The 11,262-nt window shown below is 44.9% G+C and overlaps 1 protein-coding gene across 2 annotated transcripts in view; it reads right to left on the bottom strand.

Moving 5' to 3' along the window:
- Positions 1–4,734: 4,734 nt before the first annotated feature.
- Positions 4,735–11,262, bottom strand: part of LOC309381323 (histone-lysine N-methyltransferase SETD2-like) — a 32,789-nt gene continuing 26,261 nt past the window's right edge. Inside the window, exons 11-12 of one of the 2 annotated variants that reach the window (XM_081932210.1) lie at positions 10,465–10,599; positions 4,735–8,389 (exon numbers count right to left, since the gene is read on the bottom strand). In XM_081932210.1, the coding sequence (XP_081788336.1) occupies positions 5,276–8,389; positions 10,465–10,599 (3,249 nt within the window). In that variant the 3' untranslated portion in view covers positions 4,735–5,275. Of the gene's footprint in view, positions 8,403–10,464; positions 10,600–11,262 lie in introns of both variants that reach the window. The other variant, XM_081932209.1, reaches the window with a different exon arrangement.

Genomic DNA, 11,262 nt, shown 5'->3' with positions numbered 1-11,262 from the left:
TGTAAGCAAACCCAGCTCAGAGAGTGCCAAAGGATCCCACGGCCCTCGTCCTCCTCCTCTTCCACCCTTTCTCCTTCTCCTCTCCACTGCAAGCTCCCTTCTGGCCAAAGGTGGCATTCAGCTGGTAGGGGAAATTTCCCACCCCGCCCAGCCTCTATCCCGCCCTATTTAGGCACGTTTCCAAGCTGTGTGCATGCATGCAAGTCACAGGCACGATCAAAGCACAGGCGCGTAAGGACGAGTGCATGCGTGGACGGGGCACGTGTGAGCATTGCAAGCGCTCACGGCGCACCGGTAGGGAACGTAAGTGAACCCCACCCCTGCTTCCAGCCCTGGTCATGTTCCCCAGTTGGGCCATGCGTATAAGGAAGCCCCCAAGCTCAGAGACTACTTAGGTCTCTCGTCTTCGGCTCATTCGTTCATCTCAATGGGGGCCCTTCCAGGCGCAACCACGTCAATTCCAGCCACGGACCTCCAGCTGCAGTTTCAGACTGTTGGCTGTGTTTCCTCTGCTGTCCCCGAGTTCTGCCATCCAGATCCAGAGGAGGGACAGGCCGTGGCACTCCAGGAAGGACTTCAGGCAGGCGTGAGAATGGGTGTTCTTTAGATGAAAATAAATAAAAGGGAAGGGAAGGAGAAGTTGACCAAACCGTTTCCGAACCTCAAGTTAAAAAAAACAAGGATGAGATCACGTGGATCAGCCAGGTTAGATTCATCATTTTTAAGGCCCAGCCAGATGTGTGTGTGTGTGTGTGTGTGTGTGTGTGTGTTTATCTCTCTCTCTCCTGACCCAGTTTCTCAACCGATCTGTAGCACTGATGTTGATCCCTTGGTGGATTGATCTTCTCAGAGAGGATGAGGGCAGGGTGCAACCTTTCACATTCTTGTTCTGTATTACACAACAGAGGTATGTGTGATGGAGCCACTCCTAGGTGGGCTACAGGACAACTTACAAGAGTTCATTTAGTGACTGTTCAAAGTTACAACGGCACTGAAAAGTGTGACTTAGGACCATTTGACTTACAACTGTTGGGGCAATCCCCAATCACATAATCAAAATTCAAAAACATGGCCACTGGTTCGTATTTACAACTGCAGTGTCCTGAGCACATGTGATCCCCTTTTGGGACCTTCTGACTAGCAAAGTCAACGGGGAAGATGGATTCACTTAACAACCATGTTCTATAATTGCAGTGAGTCTCTACAAATGCTAATTAATGACCTTAATTAGTTACATTGATCCTTCCAGTGGCAGGTAATGTTTGGTGTATTTCTTTCAATGTATATTCCCCACTGTGTGCTTGGTTACTCTCTTATAATCCCTTTCTCTCCAATGAATGCAAATACAGGGAGTCCTCAACTTACAAGCGTTTGTTTAGTGATTGTTGAAAGTTACAAGTTGTGAAAAAAGTGACTTATGATAACCTTTCACACTTATGACTGTGGCAGCATCCCCATAGCCGTGTGCTCAGGATTCAGTTGCTTGACGACTGACTCATATTTATGACGGTTGCAATGTCCCAGGGGTCACATGATCTCCTTTTGTGATCTGACTAGCAAAGTCAACAGGGAAGATGGATTCACTTAACTATGTTCCTAATGTAACAACTGTAGGAATCCACTTAACCACTATAACCGCTGTAACATGGAACAAAACTCACTTAACAAATGCCTCGCTTAGCTACAGAAATTTTGGGCTCAATTGTAGTCGTAAATCAAGAACCGTCCATATAAAATCCAATCAAATTGGTTCTACTAGGAGTGCAGAATCAAATCCAAATAGAAACTCAGCTTTTCCCCCAGAACCAGTTTCTGAAGTTGGCAACCAAGCTATGTTCTCCTGGGACATATACTATCACAGGGCTCTCCAAATGGGGCACCTTTAAGACACGGCTGATGGTGGAATTCTGACTGCTGAAGTCCACATGTCTTAAAGTTGCCCCATTTGGAGAGCCCTGCCCTATCAGGCATTACCACCAAGAGAAACCTATGTTTGATTTAGATGGAGGAATGTCCAGCTTAACCCAAGATGTAATTCAGCTTGAATGCAATGTGTGGTTGGCAGTTCAAGGGTGAGGTGAAAACCAACCACTTCTTCACATAGGCCATTGCTGTTAAGTGAACACGCTAACCATGATTTGTTCGCCCAAGTTCAAGAACCAGTGTGCTATAAGAACCGGACCGAGGTGAGTTTCAGTTCAGTTCTCAAGAGAGCAATGCATTGGATGGTCAAAAGAGAGTCAAATCAGGAGGAATTTAGGTATTCTTAGTCAGTGACCCCTCTGCTTGGCTGGAGGGGAATTTTAACCTTCAGGATCAGGTGTGGTGGTTGCCCATCAATTCTGCATTGTTAGGACTCCAGCATGATGCAAGAACCTTTTATTAGCTTATTAGCTTATTTTATTTCATTTAGAACCCCATAAGAAAAAAAGATTTAATGACCAAGTTATTAAAATATATACTGTATTTTTCGGAGTATAAGACACACCAAGATTTTGAAGAGGCAAATTTTAAGAAAGTTTTTGCACTCTGCAGACCTCCCAAAAACGGCCTGTTTTTTTCTGAAAATGGGCTCTTCCCCCCCCCCAAAAAAAGGGCATCTGGGGAGTGGAGGGACCCAAAAACAAGCAAAAATTGGCCCGTTTTTCACTCATTTCTGCACTCCCCAGCTCCCAGGAGTACTCTGGAAGCCTCCTAAAGGCTCTGCGCAGCCATTTTGGTGAAGGGGGCGGGGTTTCTGGAGGCCAAAATGCTGTATTCAGTGTATAAGGCACACCCAGACTTTCACCCTCTTTTTTGAGGGAAAAAGGTGTGTCTTATACTCCAAAAAAATACGGTAGTCTAGTTCTCTGCCTTGGGTAGAGACTGGTTGTGGCTATGACCGAAGAAAAAGCCACTTTGCGACCAATGCTGACAGTTACAACCATCACTCCATCTGTCATGTGTTTGCCATTAGAGGTAGCTAGTAGGCACTGTCTTCTTGTGCCTGACTTTTTTCTCTTCACAACCCACAGAGTGGGAACGTTACCTAAAGAATGTATTTTCCTCAGCTCTTTTATAGTTGCAGTGAGTCTCTACAAATGCTAATTAATGACCTTAATTAGTTACATTGATCCTTCCAGTGGCAGGCAATGTTTAGTGTATTCCTTTCAATGTATATTCCCCACTGTGTGCTTGGTTACTCTCTTAGAATCCCTTTCTCTCCAATGAATGCAAATACAGGGAGTCCTCAACTTACAAGTGTTCGTTTAGCGACTGCTCAAGTCACAACGGTTGTGAACAAAAGGGGCATGATCATCTTTCATACTTATGCAGCATCCCAATAGCCAAGTGATCAAAATTCAGACGCTTTGACAACTGGTTCCGATTAGTGACGGTTGCAGTGTCACATGCTCCCCTTTAGAGACCTTCTGACAAGCAAAGTCAATGGGGTAGCATTTAACAACTGTGTTACTAACTTAACAGCAGTGATTTGCTTAACAACTGTAGCAAGAAAGGTCATAAAATAGGGCTAAAACTCATTTAAATGTCTCACTTAACAACAGAAATGTTGGGCTCAATTGTGGTCTTAAGTCAAGGACTACCTCTACACATTTCAATCGTCTTCTTGCTTTTAAGATGTTAAGAGAACTGTTAAGATTTGTCCTTCTACCCACTTTTGTGGAAACTCTGAAAACGTTCCCTGTCCTTTGAGCCGTTTGGGGTCACGAACTTCCATCACTGCAGATGACAGGGAAGTTGAAGAAAAAATTGCAATTTTTGATTTTCACTTATCGATCGCTTCCTTTAATGACCAAGCTGCTGAAACCAAGTGCAATCCTTTAACGAGGACTTCCTGTAAGTTCTTCAGAAACCAACGGGACTATCTCCAACGTTAAGCAATACAGAACTATGGGCAGTGCTTGCTCACTCACTGACGGCAACTGGGATTGGCAACTCTTGTCACTAAAGGGAGGCAAGCTGTTAAGTGAAACGTGACGTTGCTGCAAACGACTTACAATAATAGTAACAGGGCTCGTTATGCAGAAATTGCCTGATTGAGATTTGAAAATTCCTGCTATATCGTCTGCGGGTTGTATTACTTGTTGGAATCTGGCAGGGGAGATCGCAAAACAATGATCGTGGGGTGACCGTCATAAACGTGTGCTAACCGCCCAAATGGCAACCGCGTGACTGCAGCAAGTCCAAAGACCAGACACGAAACTCATTCTGCAGTGACGTCATAACTTCAAATGGTCGTTGACTGATGAGGTTGGTAAGCAAACACTACCAATACAGATAAATGTCTTTATTTCTTCTAAGAACAAAAGTCCAGCTAGAAATGTGATTAAGGGCTGCTGGATGGTATTATAGAACATGGGATAATAGGGTTGGAAGGGATCCTGGAGGTCTTCTAGTCGGACCCCACCCACCCCGTTCAAGCAGGAAACCCTGTCTACCAGGGATCTGAGGTTTTGAGTAAGTTTCAGTTTTATCCAAGAAAAGGATCGTTTGGTAAATAACCCATCATTAGTATTGTGTATTATGTAAAAAGCCAGTTTAAAAAATAATTAGTTGGGCTTGGCATATAAATATATAATTAATTCCGTTGAGGTCTCTGAAGGTTGAAGTCTATTTAATGTAAACAGGTAAATCCTCATTTAGTGAGTGCAACTCACGTGAAATTGTCACTAAGTGAAAATTGCAGCAACCTAGACGCGGTATTGTACTTATGACGTGACTACGAATTTCTGTATTCATTTTTTATTTTATTTTTCATAAAGTGGACATTTTTTAACAATCTTTTAAACATTCCACTTCAAAGAGCTCTTCAATTCCAACGTACTTTTGCCATAAAAAATACACTGTAATAATTTACTATCTTTCAAAAACTTTGCGTATCTTTATGACAATCTAGGACACCATTTTTAAAGCTATTAAACTGTAGCTGTATGTTTGTACAACTATCCTACATAGAAAACAAAAAGGGTTAAACTGAATCCCAATGTACGAAAAGTTGGTTTATTACACAAGTACAAAACTGGCCATTGTAATGTTGCTTTATAAAAATAAAACATTCAACATCGATTTTTGCAGTTACAGGACCTGCAAAAATCAAACCGTTCAGAAATAAACCGCAAAATTAGTCTTTTTTGAATGAAGGCAAATTAAAGTCTTTTTCTGTGTTTTTGAAAATTTCGGATAGACGGGCATAGCTGAGGGTTGACAATTGTCTGGGTATTTTATTCCAAGCCCCGGAAAGGAAGAACTAACTTTCTCAAAGAATTCACTAATTTTAGCTGGCATTCTGTTTTCTCTTTTTGTCTTCGTATACTTCGCGGTAATACTGCAGGATTTCGTGGATTCTCCCACATACCCTTTCAAAGCGTTCTACATCCGGATCCATCATTTTTAACTCTGATAAAATTTTGTCAACCTCTATGAAAACACGAGCCAATCTTCTCATGGTGAATTTTTTTGCCTTAATGTCTAACCGTTCTTCTCCTTCTCCTTCTTCTTTCTCTTCCTCCACAACCTCCTGGGTTGACAATTCTTCTCCCAGCTCGATTAAATCTTCATTGGAAAGCTCTCCCTCCATAGACGCTATCCACTTTTCCACAGCTTCAGCATCCACCTGTAAACCGAGGGTTTGCGAGAGTGTCAAAATGTTCTGGGTTGTTTTGTCCAAATCTTCGTCAGGGTCGAATCCTTCAAAGTTCCTGACAAGGTCCTCGAAACGTTTTAAGCACTTCTCCCAAATGCCTCGCATACACGTCGCACTGACATCCTGCCACGCAGTGATGACTTTTTCCAGGCAATGGCGGATATCGTACCGTCTCCAAAACTCGTTAAAGTTCACCCTGCTCTTCTCCGTTTCAGCTACCGCTTCGGTCAAGACCTCCCGTAAATAATAAGCTTTGAATACGGCAACGGCCCCCTGATCCATGGGATGCAGGAGAGGGCTGGTGTTTCTGGGCAGGTAAACAACCTTCACATCTGCCTGGAGATCGTCCAGATGCGAGGGATATCCCAGTGCACTATCAAAGATCAAGAGAATCTTAAAAGGAATCCTCGCTTGCAAGCAGTAATCCTTGACTTGGGGTACGAAATAAGTCATCAACCAGTACTTGAAGAGCGCATGGGTCATCCAAATATTCCGATTGGATTGATAATACACGGGAAGGGTGTCCTTTTGGAACGCACACAGATCCTCCGATTTGTGGATCAGAAATGGCTTCAGCTTGAACCCGGCGACATTTCCACCCAACAGCAAGGTGATTCGGTCAGGAAAGGTTTTATATCCAAGCTCAGCTTGGGTCTCTCGGTGCAGGTAGATGCCCTCCGGCAATTTTTTCCAGGATAACCTGGTTGAGTTCACGCTGAATATCTGTTCGGGGAGATATTCCCCTTCCTCTAAGACATTATCAAGCTCATCACGGAACCTTCGGGCACCTTCTTGGTCAAGGCCTGTGGTTTTCCCCTTGGTGGGTATGTTTCGGTAATTAAATCTTCGCTGAAACCGCAGAAACCAACCACGGCTGGCATCAAAGTTTTTGCTGCACGCCTCACCAGCTCGCTCCTTCAGCAGGGAGAAAATGCTGCGCGTCTTCTCCTGAATGCGAAGGAAGCTGATCGGGTCCCTCTTGCGGACCTGATCCTCAATCCAAAGCACCATCAGTTGTTCTGTCTGGTGGATGAGGCCCGTTCGGTGCCTTGTTATGGTGGTGTCTGTTCCTGTGGATCCTTTGATCACCGCTTGGATCTTCTTTCTATCCTTCAAAATCGTCCAGACAGTGGTGCGGGCTAGGCCTTCTTCTCGGGCAATAACATTCGCTTTCTTCCCGGCTTTGTGCGCTTTGATGATCTTCAACTTCAAGTTGAGATCAATGGACCTCCTCTGCTTTTTGATGTTCCCTTCGGCTGAAGTCGGGGTCTCTGAGTTTGTGGATACTTTGGTTTGGGGTGTGACCGGGTGGACGACGGATTTCCGTCGACTCGTTATCATTTTTCTTGTGCCTGGCAATTCCTTTGAGGCTTCTTTGATCCTTTTTGAATCCTTCAAAATCGTAAAGATGGTGGTATGTCCCAGGCCTTCTTCTCGGGCGATAGCGGACACTTTCTTCCCACCTTCATACGCTTCGATGATCTTTATCTTCCGATCAAGATTGATGGATGTCCTACGCTTCTTGCCACTTCCAGCAGCTGAACTGGGGGTGGTAGGCTTTGTAGGCACGCTGGTTGAGATTTGGGTTTGCGAGCAACTTGGCCTGGGGGGAGATGGGGCGGGAGATGGGATGGGATTTGGGTCTGCAGACACATTGGTTTCGGCTGCAGGTGGGTGGACATGGCCTTTTCGTGGTTTTGTGATAACTGTTCTTGTCCCTGGTAATTCTTTCATAGCTTCTTTGATCCTTTTCTGATCTTTCAAAATTGTGATGATGGTGGTACGGGCCAGACCTTCTTCTTGAGCGATAACCTGCGCCTTCATCCCGGCTTCGTATGCTTTGATGATCTTCATCTTCTGATCAAGACTAATAGTTTTCCTAGACTTCCTGCTATGCTCTTCCGTTGAACTGGGGGTCTTCGGCTTTGCGGGAGTCTTGGTGTGGGGTGTGAGCAGATGGAGGCGTTTTCGTGCTTTTGTGATAATTTTTCTCGTCCCTGGTAATACCTTGAGGGCTTCTCGGATTCTTTTCTTATCCTTCAAGATGGTGAAGATGGTGGAATAAGACAGACCTTCCTCTTTCGCTATGATCTTCATTTTTTTCCTGGTACGGTATGCTTTGATGATCTTCATCTTCAGATCAAGACTGATGGACCTCCTTTGCTTCTTGTTCCCTTCCTTTGAAAGGAGAGTCTTGCGCTTTGAAGCAAGCTTGGTAAGCGGTCCAGATGTTTGGGGGAGGTCCTTTGCCTCTCCTGTCCTTGCTGAACCACTCACGGCTTCTCTGACCCTTTCCTTATTCTTCAAATTGGCCGAGATGGTGGGACTGGCCAGGTCTTCTTCTGCTGCTATCAGATCCACCTTCTTCTCGGCATTGTGGACAATGACGGTCGTCATTGTCTGACTGAGATCAATTCTGGTCTCTTTGATGCTATTTTCATTTGAAGCGGGGCCCTCTGGCTTCGAAGAAATCTCGGTACTGGGGGCAATTGTGTGGGTGAGACCTTCCTGCTGTCTTCCTCTCATTGTCTTCATCCCTAGTGTTCTTTTATTCTCCTTTCTGATCCTCTTTGTGTTCTTTAAAATGGCCAGGGTGGTGGAACAGGCCAGCCCTCCTCCTCCTCCTCCTATCACGTCCATCTTCTTCCCGGCATCATGGGCACCAAGGTCTTTCATCTTCGAAATGAGGTCAACAGCCTTGCTTTGCTCCCCGCTACTTCCTTCATCTGAAGTGGGGTTCTTGGCCTTTGAAGACATCATGGTATGGGGTATAAAGGCGCGTAAATAGTAAATAAGCAAGTGAAAATTTAAGAGCAGGTTATACGTGAGAGTGGTTTAACTAACTGCAATGACTAACTCAGGACTGGAATGGTACAAGGTTGGACTAGAAGACCTCCAAGACCCCCTCCACCTCTATTATTCTGAAATCTTTTAGGGTTCTCCTGCTTGAGCAGGGGGGGGTGGACTAGAAGGCCTCCAAGGTCCCTTCCAATTCTGTTATTCTGTTAATCCTCATCGAGAGTGAGCTACTACAAAGGTCATAAAAGCATTGGTCGCAAAGCTACTTTATTTTACAGGGAGTCCTCAACTTACGACCACAATTGGGACCAGAAATTCTGTTGCTAATAGAGACTTGTTTTAAGGGAGTTGCATCCGATTTTACGACCTTTTTGTTGCCATGCTGTTAGGCAAATCACTGCAGTGGTTAAACACGCCACGTGGCCATTAATTCTGGATCCCCCCCCCACGGATTGTGCTTGTCGGATGCCAGCTGGGAAGGCCACACATGGCGATCACGTGATCCCAGGATGCTGTGACTGCCGTAAGGTACATGCCAAGTGCCCAAATTTTAATCATGGTGATTGTGGGGATGCTGCAACAAGAGTCAGAACCGAGAGGACCCGTTTTTGTTTTTTTTGTTTGGGTCACTTTTTTCAGTGCTGTTGTAACTCCGAAACAAATGGTTGGAAGCCGAGAACCACCCATAGGGTCAACGTGTTTGCGATAGGTGGCTATCTGAGGCATTTGCTAAACGGGGAGAGCCTTAGAAGAGGTCGAAGTTATTATTATTATTATTTTTCCTACCGTAATTGAGAAGGGAAGGAAGAGGAGCTGCTAAAATAATGTTGCATCAGCTTGTGAGGAAATCAACGACAGGAACCCTTCCTGTATTTAGGCAACAGCACCGATGCGCTTAGCCCAATTCAGCAATGACTATCCAAAGGCAGAATTTACAATCTGGCACAAAATCCAGGAGATTTGATCTAGGAAGGGAGTTAAAAGCCCTACGACGAATCCTTGGATGCTTTCCCGAAAAATTATCGGAAGTACAGGTAGTCCTCGGCTTACGACCACAATTGAGTCCAAAATTTATGTGGCTAAGTGAGACATTAGTTAAGCGAGTTTTGCTCAACTTTATGATTTTTCTTGCCACAGTTGTTAACAACTTAACAACTGCAGTGATTCATTTAAGTGAATCTGGCTTGCCCTTAGCCTTTGCTTGACAGAAGGTCGCAAAAGGGGATCGCGTGACCTGGGACACACAAGAGGATCACATGACCTGGGATACGCAAAATGGGATCACGTGACCTGGGACATGTCATAAATACGAGCCAGTTGCCAAGCATCTAAATTTTGATCACATGACCAAGGGGATGCTGCAATGGTTGTCGTAAGTGTGAAAAATGGTCATAAGTCACTTTTTTTTCTGCTGCTGTTAACTTTGAATGATCACTAAACGAATTGTTGTAAGTCGAGGACTGCCTGCAATTATGCAAGGGCCAACTGTTTCATACTTCTTCATAACAGAATTCCCCATTCAGTCAGATAGAATTCTAGATTCAGTGTTTCTCAACTTTGATCCCCTTGAAGAAGTCCCAGAATTTCCCAACCAGCAAACTGAGATGGAGCCCACCCCTCTTATAAAGCTGGGGGATTCTGGGAGTTGGAGTCCACTCATCTTAAAGCATGCTGAATGGGGGATTCTGGGAATGGAAGACCTCCCCTCTTAAAGCATGATGGATGGGGGATTCTGGGAGTTGAAATCCTCCCCTCTTAAAGCATTTCCATCTTCAAAAAGTCACGGTTGAGAAACTCTGTTCTAAACAACACAGGTAAAAATTGATTGACTGGTTTCAAAGAATGACAATAGCATCTAATTCACTTTTACTGAAAATCTCTTCCCCATTTTAAATAAAGAACGAGAATCCCAAACACCAATAACTCCCAACCCCCAGGCCATTAAAAATCTTATTTTCCCTTGCCTCCAAACTTCCAATGAGCACCCCCTGATTAATCAAGTCACCCAGCAAAAGACTCACCTGGATGAGTTTGAGACACGTGAGCTTTTGTTCCGGTGTCTCAATTCGCACCATCAGGCGGGACAAACTGAGGACTTGATTCTTATCAGAGAGCCCTTCACCGTTTTCTAGGAGCGCTTCTAATTCTCCATCCACCTACGAAAAGCCAAAAGAGAGATTCTAGACAAGGTGCACAACTACAGAATACTTGCAGCTCAGGGCTGAGCTAGGGGGAGGGGGGGTGTCCTTGGGGCTCTCTGAGCTGTCTGGTTTCCTTGCAGACATTTCATTACCCAACTAAGTGACATAATCAGTGTTAGAAGGAAGAGGGCGGAGTTGAAGCCCACCCCTCTGAAGGCATGACTGGCCAGGGAATTCTAGGAGTCAAAGTCCATCCATGCCAGCTAGGGGATTCTGGGGGTTGAAGTCCACTCCTCTTAAAGAATGCCGGCTGGGGAATTCTGGGAATTGGAGTTTGGGCTCTGTTCAAGTGACCAAGTTTGAGAACCATGGGTCTAAAGCTGCACAACATTGCCTTCTGCAGTAGTGGACAGAGAGATGCAGATCTACACTTACACGAGGAAGTGCATGGGAGAAAGCATCAGAGTGAACTAACAGGTCTACACTATTCCAATGTAACCATTAGGCTTTAGGGCTCTCGTGCAAATAGAGGGCAGCAACACAAAATGACTCCAAAGCCATCCAACAGGACTGAGATCTTAAGTGTTACACCAACCATCCCAGTCCTCTCTTGGGCCAAAGAGGGTGACAATGCCCCTTGCAGCTTTGGGGGGATTGTGGGAGATCCAGGGGCTTCCA

Source organism: Natrix helvetica (assembly GCF_964273705.1).
Source record: "Natrix helvetica genome assembly, chromosome: Z".
Taxonomy (NCBI): domain Eukaryota; kingdom Metazoa; phylum Chordata; class Lepidosauria; order Squamata; family Natricidae; genus Natrix; species Natrix helvetica.
The sequence above is the reverse complement of the archived record's forward strand: the minus strand, read 5'-3'. Positions and strand labels throughout refer to the sequence as shown.